The sequence below is a fragment of the Strix uralensis genome, chromosome 6, assembly GCF_047716275.1.
Source record: "Strix uralensis isolate ZFMK-TIS-50842 chromosome 6, bStrUra1, whole genome shotgun sequence".
NCBI classification, from domain to species: domain Eukaryota; kingdom Metazoa; phylum Chordata; class Aves; order Strigiformes; family Strigidae; genus Strix; species Strix uralensis.
The window spans coordinates 9,332,682-9,345,818 of NC_133977.1; the positions used below are offsets into that span (position 1 = coordinate 9,332,682).

The 13,137-nt window shown below is 38.6% G+C and overlaps 1 protein-coding gene across 1 annotated transcript in view; it reads left to right on the forward strand.

The window, feature by feature from the left end:
* ITGAV (integrin subunit alpha V) overlaps positions 1-13,137 on the forward strand; it is a 51,623-nt gene that overhangs the window by 23,503 nt on the left and 14,983 nt on the right. The window contains exons 12-21 of the mRNA XM_074872662.1: positions 381-583; positions 4,047-4,238; positions 4,352-4,397; positions 4,992-5,093; positions 5,813-5,871; positions 6,864-7,018; positions 9,044-9,181; positions 9,908-9,975; positions 11,164-11,311; positions 12,438-12,530. Of these exons, the coding sequence (XP_074728763.1) occupies positions 381-583; positions 4,047-4,238; positions 4,352-4,397; positions 4,992-5,093; positions 5,813-5,871; positions 6,864-7,018; positions 9,044-9,181; positions 9,908-9,975; positions 11,164-11,311; positions 12,438-12,530 (1,204 nt within the window). The remainder of the gene's footprint in view (positions 1-380; positions 584-4,046; positions 4,239-4,351; positions 4,398-4,991; positions 5,094-5,812; positions 5,872-6,863; positions 7,019-9,043; positions 9,182-9,907; positions 9,976-11,163; positions 11,312-12,437; positions 12,531-13,137) is intronic.

A 13,137-nucleotide genomic window follows, 5' to 3' on the forward strand; every position in this document is an offset into this window, starting at 1 on the left:
TCTGGAAAGAAAAAAAGAAGCTTTTAATAAAAAGTCTTTCCTACAACATAGATTTCTGTCTTCATTACTGGATTAATGTGTATCTACGCAACGCAGTTTCTTGCTAGCACTCAACACTTGTTTTAACAGTTGTAGATTTGTTTTTGTATTTATCTGCATAAATACATATGTGTACATTCACATGCTTTAAATGCATTAAATTCTGCTTTATTTGTGCTTATTTTGTCAATAAATATTTGCCTTTGGTTGCAATTCAAAGATAGGTAACTTTCATCTTAATATTGACTTCAGTGCTGAGTTAGTGCTACTAACAGATGCTTAAGAGAATGAAACTGAATTTTGATGCTGTTACTGAAGAACCTTGTCTTCCTTTGGTCCAGTTATACAGATCTGTTTATTGGAGCCCCTCTTTTTATGGATCGAGGTTCTGATGGGAAACTTCAAGAGGTCGGCCAAGTTTCCATTTGCCTTCAACGAGCTTCTGGAGGGTTTCAGATCACAAAGCTGAATGGTTTTGAAATATTTGCAAGATTCAGCAGTTCTATTGCACCTCTGGGGGATCTAGATCAGGATGGCTTCAATGGTAGGACATCACTTATTGATCAGTATTTTTTGTTCGTAGATGAAATCTAGACATCACACTGAATGTGGATTCTGCGCACAAACGTTAGGCAGTCTAACCATGACTGAATGTTGGACACTAAGGTCTAGACTCCTTTCGATGCTTGTATGCTACTCCCAAGAATGCTAACAGGAGTTACATGTATGCATCGAGCAGAGACTATACCATTTAAACTACAGCATGGATTATTTTAGCTTTTACACTGATCAGTTGATTACTTTCTAAGTGATAAGTGCAGTAGAAACTTTGATGAAATATCTGACTCCACTATGACTTGTAGGACATCTTCGATACCATTTTCCTGTTTCCACTGCTTAAAGCCAATTTTCCTCTCCAGAAACACAATGATGACTGAAAAGAAGGTTTGTTTCAGAGAGCTGGTTAAAAATGTTGTGACAGAAGAGATTTTCCTGATAAAGGTCTAGATTTTTATTTCAAAATGGAAGAGCCTGGTGAAAATATCCCATAACAACTACAGTCAACTGTACCAAGAGCTGAGTGTCTTGAGCAAGTATCTGGATGAGAAGTCTGAATCCGATACAACTGAGGCCGTGGACTCTGAAATCTGTTGCCAGTGCTTCTTGTTACTTTCACGTAGGAATGGAGAGCAATGAAGCAGACAAGATTCTCATAGTTTTGGGATGGAGACTTCCCGGAATCCTAGGGAGAACACTTTGTTTTGCAAGTCATACTCCAGTGTTTCCTCAAGAGTTGTAGGAACCTATATATAAGAAGGGTCGGAAGGGTGATCCAGGAAATTACAGGCCTGTCAGCTTGACTTCAGTGCCTGGGAAGCTGATGGAGCAGCTCATCCTGAGTACCATCACACAACACATGCGGGACAACCAGATGATCAGGCCCAGTCAGCATGGGTTTATGAAAGGCAGGTCCTGACAAACCTTATCTCCTTCTACGACAGGGTGACCTGCTTATTGGATGAGGGAAAGGCTGTGATGTTGTCTACCTTGACTTTAGGAAGGCCTTTGACACCATTTCCCACAGCATTCTCCTGGCGAAACTGGCTGCTCGCGGCTTGGATGGGCACACGCTTCGCTGGGTAAAAAACTGGCTGGATGGCCGGGCCCAGAGAGTTGTGGTGAACGGAGTTAAATCCAGTTGGCGGCCGGTCACGAGTGGTGTCCCCCAGGGCTCGGTTTTGGGGCCACTCCTGTTTAACATCTTTATTGATGATCTAGACGAGGGGATCGAGTGCACCCTCAGTAAGTTTGCAGATGACACCAAGTTGGGTGGGAGTGTTGATCGGCTCGAGGGTAGGGAGGCTCTGCAGAGAGATCCGGACAGGCTGGAGCGATGGGCTAAGGCCAACTGTAGGAGTTTCAATAAGGCCAAATGCTGGGTGCTGCACTTGGGTCACAACAACCCCCAGCAGCGCTACAGGCTTGGGGAGGAGTGGCTGGAGAGCTGCCAGTCAGTGAGGGACCTGGGGGTGTTGATTGACAGCTGGCTGAACATGAGCCAGCAGTGTGCCCAGGTGGCCAAGAAGGCCAGTGGCGTCCTGGCTTCTATCAGCAATAGCGTGGCCAGCAGGGACAGGGAAGGGATCTTACCCCTGTACTCGGCACTGGTGAGGCTGCACCTCGATGACTGTGTTCAGTTTTGGGCCCCTCACTACAAAAAGGACATTGAATGACTCGAGCGTGTCCAGAGAAGGGCAACGAAGCTGGTGAAGGGTCTGGAGCACATGTCGTACGAGAAGCGGCTGAGGGAACTGGGGGGGGTTTAGTCTGGAGAAGAGGAGGCTGAGGGGAGACCTCATCGCCCTCTACAACTACCTGAAAGGAGGTTGCAGAGAGCTGGGGATGAGTCTCTTTAAACAAGTAATAAGCAATAGGACAAGAGGGAATGGCCTCAAGTTGCGCCAGGGAAGGTTTAGACTAGATATTGGGAAGCATTTCTTTACAGAATGGATTGTTAGGCGTTGGAATGGGCTGCCCAGGGAGGTGGTGGAGTCCCCATCCCTGGAGGTGTTTAAGAGTAGGGTTGACTTAGCGCTGAGGGATATGGTGTAGTTGGGAACTGTTAATGGTGGGTTAATGGTTGGACTGGATGATCTTCAAAGTCTTTTCCAACCTAGACAATTCTGTGAATTTGACTTTGCAAAAAATGCTCATTTTTGGTTTTTCCATTCTGCTTGCAAGCTAAGGATTTTCTGAAAGATCTGAAATTATAATTGTCTAATATTTCAATTCCCAGGTAGCTCTAATATATTTTTGTAATGAAATCATAGAATAGTTTGGGTTGGAAGGGACGTTTTTAGTTGCTAATAGTATACAGAACTAGTGAGAAGATGGAATATCGCTGCAACTATTTGTAGAAGACATTGGAAAGGTTACAGCTGATAGCCAAAAATCTGGTCACTTCGTGACATTATCCAAAAAATATTTTGTTTCTATGATATTTCAATCTGAAATACACTGTAGGTGAGAAAATCATAGCAGCAGCTGCCTCTTTTTAATTACCTTGCCATTATTTAGTCTGTTTTTTTGTCTTTTCCTGCTCTGTTTCATTTTAGGAGTGTTAATTAAAATGTTTTCCATCACAGTATGGTGCAAGATTGGAATTTGTACTGTTTTCATAAAGTTTGTAAAAACGAGTCAAAAATACAAAATGGTAAACCTTTGAGTCCTTGATCTTGTCATGAAACTTTCTCAAATTTAAGGAAAGAGGAGGGAATAATGTAATTGCTCTGTATAGTGTTTCATGTTTGGTCTTTGAACTGACTGTGGAAATGTTGAAATTAGCTCATGTGTCTGAAGCTGTCCTAACAGATAGCCCAATTAGCATTTTGTTTATTACTGTTTATGAGCCATTGATAATGAGTACTCTCAAATAAGTTAAGCCTTAATAGATAGCATAATTGCACTAACTGAAAGTTCTCCATAAAACATTTTGCCAAGCTATGATCAGGATAGACTGTAATTTGATATTTACCGTTGTTTTAGGCTGATTTAAATTTTTGAGAATTATTAAAATGCCACACCCTTTGGAGGAACATGAGCGTGTTAATGAAATGAGCAGATAGCCTCACTTAGTTTTGTCATTTGGTGCCAACAGTGACTAACTCTGGGTGTTTAATACTCTCAAAAGCATCTCAAATCCATATGATTTGGCTGTAAGTCAGTTACTGAAGTGCAGACGTGTTTGCAGAACTATTCCTTTCTCTTCTCCCCCCCATACAAGTCTATGATGTATGCTCTTGTTAAATATTTATACTTTCCAGAAAAAACAGCATCCAATGAAAAGAAAAAAATGTAGTTGATGAGCATTTTAAAGGCCAGTTGCATTTTCTCCCTACTGACACACATTGAAACTGTAATATCAGAAACTGTTGATCGATGCAAGCGCAAATGTGTTCTCCTAGTCTGTGCCTGGAGATGTTGACGACGGTTCGTTTGGTTTACAGATATTGCAGTTGCTGCACCATATGGTGGAGAGGACAAGAGAGGACTTGTCTATATCTACAATGGAAGAGCAAATGGTTTGAATGCAGTCCCGTCTCAAATTCTGGAAGGGCAGTGGGCCGCTCGCACCATGCCACCCAGTTTTGGGTACTCACTGAAAGGAGCCACAGATGTGGACAGAAATGGATATCCAGGTCCTTTGCTCTAAGTGTCACTTTAGAATAACTTAATAGTAGCCCCACCTCTGACTAACAGCATATTTTAAAAAAATAAATTGTAATGTGTAATATTTCTTCTTTCTTCCTAGACTTGATTGTTGGAGCCTTTGGTGTTGACACAGCTGTTCTGTATAGGTAAGTATCCCTCTGTGCTTTTACACAAGTGCCAGCAGAATGAAAGCTCAGCAGCATTCTTGAGATACAATAGAAAGCAGGATCAGCGAAGTCTGAAATTCTGCCACTCCACCTTCCAAACTGCTGGAGTTAAAAAAAGTTATACTGCTGTTTTCACTGAGTAAATCTACAGTCTGCTATCTATTATTTATCTTTCTCAAAAATCTATAGTTAAGAGAAAATATAAATAAGTTGTCTTAAATGCTGAGTGACAGTTTTCTAGATTCTGACATACACAGGGTGCTGCTCGCTATTACACTGCAATCCTGATATTCTCATCCAAACTTGCTCATTTTGGGGAAAATACCTTATTTATCTGTGCTAGAAATAGATGAGACTCCCTCTTAACACAACTGTCCATGTCCTCTGACTGATGGTAATGAAAGGGCACAGAGAACCTTCCTGCTTTTCCTTAATCTACTCAGTGATTGTTTGTTATTCTTGCAGTTTCACTAAATATTGTGTAAGTGTCTATGTGTATATTGCACAATTTGATGGGGAGGGTATTGTCTAACATGCTGTTGAATGCTGTTCAAGAGGATGTTTTCTTTGCAGAGCTAGACCAGTTATTAGAGTAAATGCTGCCCTGGAAGTTAATCCAACCATTCTAAATCCAGAAAACAAAGCCTGTTCGCTGTCAGATGTAAAAGTTTCTTGGTAAGCAGAGTATCTTTGTTTTCCTTTGAGGGGAAGGCCTTTTTTTGGTTTTTATTTTCATAAGGATTCAGGAAGTCTAGTCAGCGAATTAAAAAGACAGTCAAACACAGATTTTTCTGAAAGAACAGACAATATAAAATAAGAACTCTTGAACAGCAGTGGAAGGACTAGCATTATCTTCAACAGATGCTAGACTGACTCCTAAATTACATCCTACCTGCGGAGATTGACAGTTGCCTACTGAGCAGAGTAAGATCTTCCCAAGATCACAAATTTTCCAGTGGTTTTAGCCATTAACTTACTTTTTAGGTGGGCTTTTGGAAAACACTTGGGAAATTATCTGCTCTGTAAACTGGTTTTGGTTCTTGTTCCTGGACTGTTATCCAAACCCACTGTTCCTTTCTAGTGCTAACTTCCTTTTCAGCTCAGTATGCCAGTTCCTTCTAGCTTTAAAAATAAATAAGCCATATTTGATTTCAGGAAACAACACTCTGGCTTGCAGGTGACTGTTCCTACATGAATCAAGGTTCCAAAGCCTTGCATTGCTGTCTACTTATTAATAGGTTATAGTTTCTCTTCCACCAATAGAAAATAGCTGTTGGGAGTGAGCTAGAGTCTCAAAAGAGAATACCTTTGAACTGAGAAAAACAGTAAAGAATTTTAGAAGAAAATGAGAGTGATAGTGTGTGAAATTAATATTTTCTTTTCCTCCAAAACAGCTTCAAAGTAAAGTTCTGCTTAAAAGCGGATGGCAAAGGAAAGCTCCCTAATTCACTCAGTAAGTTCTGCTAGTTTAAAAACTTTAGTCTTATGTGGTTTGCAGACATGAGCACTGGTCATTGTCCTTCTTCATTACTGAAACAGCTGGTTACCCTTCACAACACAATCCTACCAGTTCAGTAACCATATACATCTATATGACTGTCTTGTGCAGTTTTTTTGCTGAAGTTGTGTTGAAGTCAATGGGATTGAGCATACTTGGGACGTTAAGCAAATGTTTAACCACTTGGTGGAACTAGTCTTGGAAAGTCCTTTGTATTTTACAGAATTGAGATCAGCTCTTGTTGAGGGGAATTTTAGACAAGAATGTTCAAGTATGTGCATTGTTAAGCCTGAAAAATACAGTCAAGCCACAAGGGACTTCTCACCTTTCTGTTGAAATCATAATTGATATCACTGATTTTTTTTCATCAGATTCTCTGGATCAGAATCAGGAAAAGATTGTTTCAAACATGTTTCTAAGTTGTCTCTAAGACATTTTGTAGTGTGGCAGACAACCTGCTACAATCAGGTTTTGTCTACTGATTATAAAAGCTTTTCCTTATTTTCTGTATGGCACGTATAGAGGTGGTATGATCTGGGAAGATTCATATCAATAGCTGTTATATCAAATATTTGAAGTAATTAGATTAGCAATACAGTTAAATAATATATGCAAGATTGCTTTAACATTTTTGGGGAGAAAAATTTTAACTTTTGTTCTTGCAGTTCTATAGAAATTATTACAAATGTATCAGTGCTCTTATATATTTCCAATTTTTAAGGAAAAAAGCAGAGTCCAATTTAGGACAACAGCAGTGCTTGTTAGTTACTATTTTGAGAACTAATGTAGAAACAGTTTTTATATTGAAAGAACTAGAAATTTTAAAAGTTCCAAGTACTAGGTTTTCATTGTAGCTGAAATCAGTGTTCAGCTCCATTTCTGATGGGAATCTGCACTGTGTTTAATTGAATAAAATATCCCTAACCTAAATGCTTTGGATTGGACAGATTTCCAGGTGGAGCTGCTGTTGGATAAACTTAAGCAGAAAGGAGCTATAAGGAGAGCTCTCTTCCTCCACAGCAAACAGCCTAGCCACTCTAAGAACATGACTATTACAAAGGGGGGCAAAATGAATTGTGAAGAACTTGATGCCTTTTTGAGGGTAAGTAGCCATTTACGTTTTAGGCAAGTAGTTTTTGGTGTGTTGTCTATTACAAGTTCCGTGTGTTAGGTAATGTGTGAGCCAACACAAGCAGGATGCAGGAACAACCACAAAATCACAGATGAAATGCAAAGAGTAAATTTATTCTTGTTACCTCGTGACCTGGGGGATCTCTGCAGCAGCACCCAGGCAGAGGCATGCAAGCGGGGATGCCGACACCACACAGCTTGGTCCTTGCTAGCCAGAAAGAGGAGAAGAAAGAAAAGATCTCAACCCTGCTGCTTTTGCCTGTTTATATCGGGGATTTTTGCAGGCATAGTTTTCCACAGTGCTTTGCTCTTTCCCACAGCAGGGCAAGAATCTCAAGGATGTTCCATAAGGTGCCTCTGAGTCTCTCACAGGCCTGTGTTACCTAAACACAGACGTTCTACCCATCAAGCCCCCAAACCTAAACAAAAATCAGTATGATATGTGTGTTTTTCAACACCCCAGCTGCAAGTCACTTGAGCATGTTTACAATCCTTGTCAATTTTCTGTTGTATTCCTGCAGATGTTTTAAAAAAAAAAAAAAAAAGAAAAAAGAAATGCTAGAGAAACTTCATGCCCAATGGATAGACCTCAAATTGCTAAAACCATATGTGTCTCCTGGTGTATCACTACTGCCAGAGGATGAATGGTGGATATTATTGTGACTACGGTCCTGGTCACTAAATGGACTGGAAATTCAATTCTGAACTTTGTTATGGACTTCTTAGACAAGTCATCTAGGGACAAAATTAGTTACAATTTCCAAGGCACATGAAAGTCAATAAGCGGAGGTTGCGCTTCTCCTTTGGAGGCAAAAGAATAAAGAAAAATATGAATGTGCAACTAAAAAGCAGAGAACAGCAAATAACAGAGGAGACAGAAGGTTGAAATATTAAGTTTGCTTTTTCTCAGTCTTTTTGTTTTAGTCCCCACAAGTGTGGACAGGTGCTAACAATTAAAAAGTGTAATCCAGTAGAAGAAACACTGGCTGAAATAAGGAAAGACACCTGAAAGTGTAGCTATGTAAGTTAGATGCAGCTCAGATTTATCTCTGAGTACTTATAAATCAAACATAAACAATACTTACCTCTCAAAAAAACCCCACAATAAAAATACTAGTAATCATTAAGGATTCATGGGGGATAGGTAGTATGTTTCTTTGACTGGCCTTTTGAGTGGGATATATATATGGAAATAGACATCCCAGATCTCAGTGTTAGTAAAGCTTTAACACTTCCACCTCATGTTCTGATAAAGAATTGACACATGAGCTAGATGAAATTACCTTAAATGGCATGCAAACCCAGTTGAAAACTGTAAGTTTCTGCCCATAGAAGAGAGCTTCTGAAATAAGGTCTTGCAATGAGCTGTTCTAGATTCAGTAATTTTCATTCTCAGGAATGAGAACAATGAAGCAGAGTTTACACTAATAAAATCTGTGGCTAACGTAAAGCTAAGACATGGTTTGTAAGTTCTCTGAAAGGCAGGATCAGCGTTTGATAAACAGAATGATTTGGAATGAACAGGATGAAAGTCAGCAACTCTAAGTGCTAAGTATTAATTTTAGGAAGGAGAAATCACAAGTCCAAAGATTGATATGTTTGAGGGGACTTCGAAGCATACTGAATTTTATCTGACAGGAAAGAGTGGCATTGTATAGCCCTTTAGGCTCCTTGCTGTTATAGTTCTATGACTTAATACTTCTGTATGCTCCAGTTTTCCATTTGTTAAACAGGCATTTTACTACTAAAATCGACCATCTTCAAAGCTTACACAGCAGGTTTTCTGACAAGAGACTTTCTAGTTTGGAAAGAGCTCTAAAGTTTTAATGTTGTTTTGGCTTCCTCATTCCTACTACAACATGAACAATAAATAAAAATACTGCTCAGTATTGCTCTTGGGATGGCTGCTTGTTGCCTATAGAGACTTTTAAAGGGTATTTTTGTGGTTGTTTAGTTCACATGTTTTAATTGTAATTCAAATGTTTGGTTTCCTCAGGATGAATCAGAATTTAGAGACAAACTAACTCCCATTACAATTTTTATGGAATATCGTCTGGATTACAGAACAGCTGCAGATGCAACAGGATTGCACCCTATCCTCAACCAGTTCACTCCTGCTAATATGAGCAGACAGGTATACTTACACAATCTGTGATGAGAGAACCCAGCACATATTTTCAGCTTTCAGTACTTAATACTTAGGTTCATCTTAGGACTTCTGAAAAATTAAGATACCAAAATACGCGTGTAGGATTTAGCCTTTGAATTACGGAAATATTCATGGGTTTTGTATGTATGTTTGTCTTTTTTTTCCTTCTCTCTGTGTCAAATTTCTTTTTTGACATGTTATTCCTTAGTGCTGGACTTCCTTTTTATGCATACTAATTAATAGTTTTCTGGAAAAAAGCAGTTAGGGTAGTATTGAAGGTGTTAATCTTGAAGGTTTGTAATGTTTCATCCATTGCTCATACTATGCTGCTCTGTATATTCTTTTTATCCCTGTAGTTCTCTTAAGGTAATAAACATAGTTCTTCTATTTCTGCCCTTTATACAAATATTTACACTTGTTTGTAAAGAGGGTAGTGGAAATGCAAGTCAAAATGAACAGATAATTCAAAGTCTGGAAAGACAGGGAAGGTGTGTAGACATCAGTCCTAGAATTACAGTGTGTCGGATGAGGCACAGTGCCCCCTATACCTAAAACCTCATTTGATCTCTTCTGAGAGTAATGAGATGAAAATATCTCATAACCAGCTATTTAGAATTTTTTTTAATTTGGTGGTGAAACAGTATTATTGGAAATGTATGTTAGAACAGATACAGGAATTATTACAACGCTATCCATTTGATTTTTGTGCAGGCACATATTCTGCTGGATTGTGGTGATGATAATATCTGCAAACCAAAGCTGGAGGTTTCTGTAGAAAGGTAAATACATTGGGAAAATAATACAGGGAAAACTAGCTTCCCTACTTGAATTCTAAACTTCAAGAGCTTGTAATACATTTCTTAAAAGGATGTGTGGAAATAAGTGGGACTCCTCAGTGTATACAATCTAAACTGCTACTTATTTGTTTTAAGGAAAATCCATTATCTGCTTTGTAACCTAATGTCTTTAGCATGTAATATAGGGAGAGCACACATTCCCACCCCGGCCCCCACTGTAAGTACACAGTATTTATTTGTATATTTGCTAAGATGGACATGCATAGCAAGCATAAACCAGTGTTAGCTGCAATTGTACCACTGTTCTGTTATTTAATGCTAGACAGACACATGAAGACGTGAACAGGCATGATTTTATCCAGGTGGAGTAGGGCTGTGTTGTCACACATATGAAAAAAAAATGTTGATATTGGTAATACCTTTTATTAAACCTGGGAAAAAGAAACAAGTTTTAACTCAGTTTCATGAGTCTGGGCTTTTTGTGCTTTGTATGCCTGAAAGCCATTCTTAGTGTATTATCTCTACTCATAAATGTCAGCTGGTTTTTTGTTGGTTTTTTTTTTAATACCCTTAGTGCAGAGCTATAGCATATGCCCATGGATGTAGGTAGTACAGTTCACAAGCATACCAATTTGTGCAAATGCTTTAGAAACATTTTACATCAGTGCAGGTACAGTTAGGTTTCCTTGTAGTTGGTGAAATGAAAATACATTGTTTGGAAAGATATTCTTTTTGTATCTGAAACAAACGTATTACGGAGGTCTTAGCTGTATTCTGTAGCTTAGCCTTTCATCAAGTTTTTTTATAAATGTGTGCTTGTGCCTCTGCTAAGTAGGCATGTAATTCAAAATGTACACAGTGATTTAGCTGCTCATAATTGTTTGTCCTTTGTTAAAAAAAGTGTTGGTGGTTTTGCAGTTTATTTTAAATTTTATAAAATGATTCTTACAAAACAGCATGTAATATTTGCTCCATTTTTGTAATTATAGACACGTTTTTATTTTAAACGTAGTGTAGAGTTCTCCTGATACTCCTGAAGTATGGCTACTGCCTCCAGATTTCTCTAATGTCTGTGCGATTTCAGAACGTCTTTAGTTTCTATAAGTTCGACCAGTTCAATACACTTTGAAACCTGAATGCGGAGCTCATTTTTACACTTGTTTTTTGTAGTGATCAGAAGCAGATCTATATTGGTGATGACAATCCCTTGACACTAATTGTCAGTGCGCAGAATCAAGGGGAAGGAGCCTATGAAGCAGAACTCTTTGTCATCGTTCCGCCTGAAGCAGATTTCATTGGTGTTGTTCGTAACAATGAGGTAAAATTCCAACTATTTTTCTTCTTTGACTAGTCATATTTCCGGTGCTGCTGTGGAAGTCTGTGGGAGAGGGTCTGTCAGTGGTGGGTTTTATGCTTCAATCTGAAAGTAAAGCACCAAAAAAATAAGGTTCTTCCAAGCCCCAAGGCTACAGAACAGCTGGCTGGATGGGTCCAATTCAAGAGCCTACTGCTAGCAACGAAGGAGAATCATGTATGTGATGGAGCTTGACACAGATGATTTATCTGCTACAAGTCTTTATTTGAACAGTGCCCTTGTTAATTTATTTAAATTTTGATTTAGCATGTCATGTGCTAGGTAAAGAGCTGGGCACCTGTGAGGCAGAAAGGGATGTTGGGTATTGCTATTCTCCTCCACCGAAGTATGTAGAAAGTATTGGGTGTCAGTTATCCTGACTTCACAGAATATTAAAACTTATTCCCGGACTTTCCTTTTATAGCCCATTATACCTATATATAAGTAATATACTTTCTGATTTTCTTCATCCTTGTTTTTATTCACTGTAAGCTATGATCAGTCAATGTGTCTGTAAAGTTGCAGAATGTTAAGGGGAAAACTATTTTCCCTCTATATCAAAGGATTCCAACTTTGATACCACATCCTTGCTATATGTGGCATATGCCTTGGTTTGGTTCTCCAGTTTGCCTCTGCTACTCTAGAGCTTTGTGATCTGGCTTTATCCAAAATCTGGTATCTCCTCTAAAACCTCTTTTTGAGTAAGTTAGTAAGTATTCATGTTATTTTGCCTTCCAATCTTTATTTTTCTATGGAGAATTTGCCTGATTGTCAAAGTTTATGTAGGTTTTAACGAATCACGTGAAGAAATGCTTTAGGTCACAAAAATCATCAGTGCTACCCAATATAAGAGTGTTGAATTTATCTTTTTATAACCTTGGAAAGAGCATCTATGTCATATCAAAAATATATGTCTCCATGGAGACTTTCATAATCAAGGTTTTATTTAATTTTAGTGCTTGACTGTGTTAGGACTGAGCAATTATATTAAAATTAACGCAGCGTATCTAGAACTTTTCTCCAGGCTTTCACACAGGTGTCCGGATGTAAGGAATGACGTTCCTTAATAGTTCTTTCTCATTTAATGCAGGCTTTAGCAAGACTGTCATGTGCATTTAAAACAGAGAATCAAACTCGCATGGTAGTTTGTGACCTAGGAAATCCCATGAAAGCAGGAACTAAGGTAAGGTTTGGTCAAACAGGTGTCCAGTAGCTCAAACTGGAGTGCATTTTTCTTACTTGGGCAGGACGCTTACACATAGGATTAAATTTAGCTGACATTTAGATGCCTACATGTTTAATTAGTTCAGTGGTAATTGGTTTCAACTTTTCAGCTAAATTAAAGGCTGAAAGAAGTGTTCATGAGTTTTATGATGCAACTCAAAAGGAGTAGTTCATTAAACAGTGGAATTGAAGTACTCTGGTCCCTCGTGAGTTTGTTTTTAGATTTATCCGATACATATTTTTTAGCATATAATAAAGAGCTAGTTTGTAACATGCCTTTCTCTTAGTGGAAACCTAATAGTGCTTCTCTCTTCTGCCTAGTTTTGTGAAGTTTGAGACAGAGTTTGGTTTAGTTGAGACCTCTGCCCTTTCACCAAATGTAGCTGAAATAGGAGGAATTAAAAAACTATCAGTAGGACCTGGCAGATATTAAGATGATATGAGATAATGTCTTATTTTCTGAGGAAATAAAGTTAAATCAGTCACAATTGTGAACTTTGGTGCTTTTCTTCCAAGAGACATTTTGTATAGATGAATAAATGCTATTTCCCAAGCCTTTCAAAGTA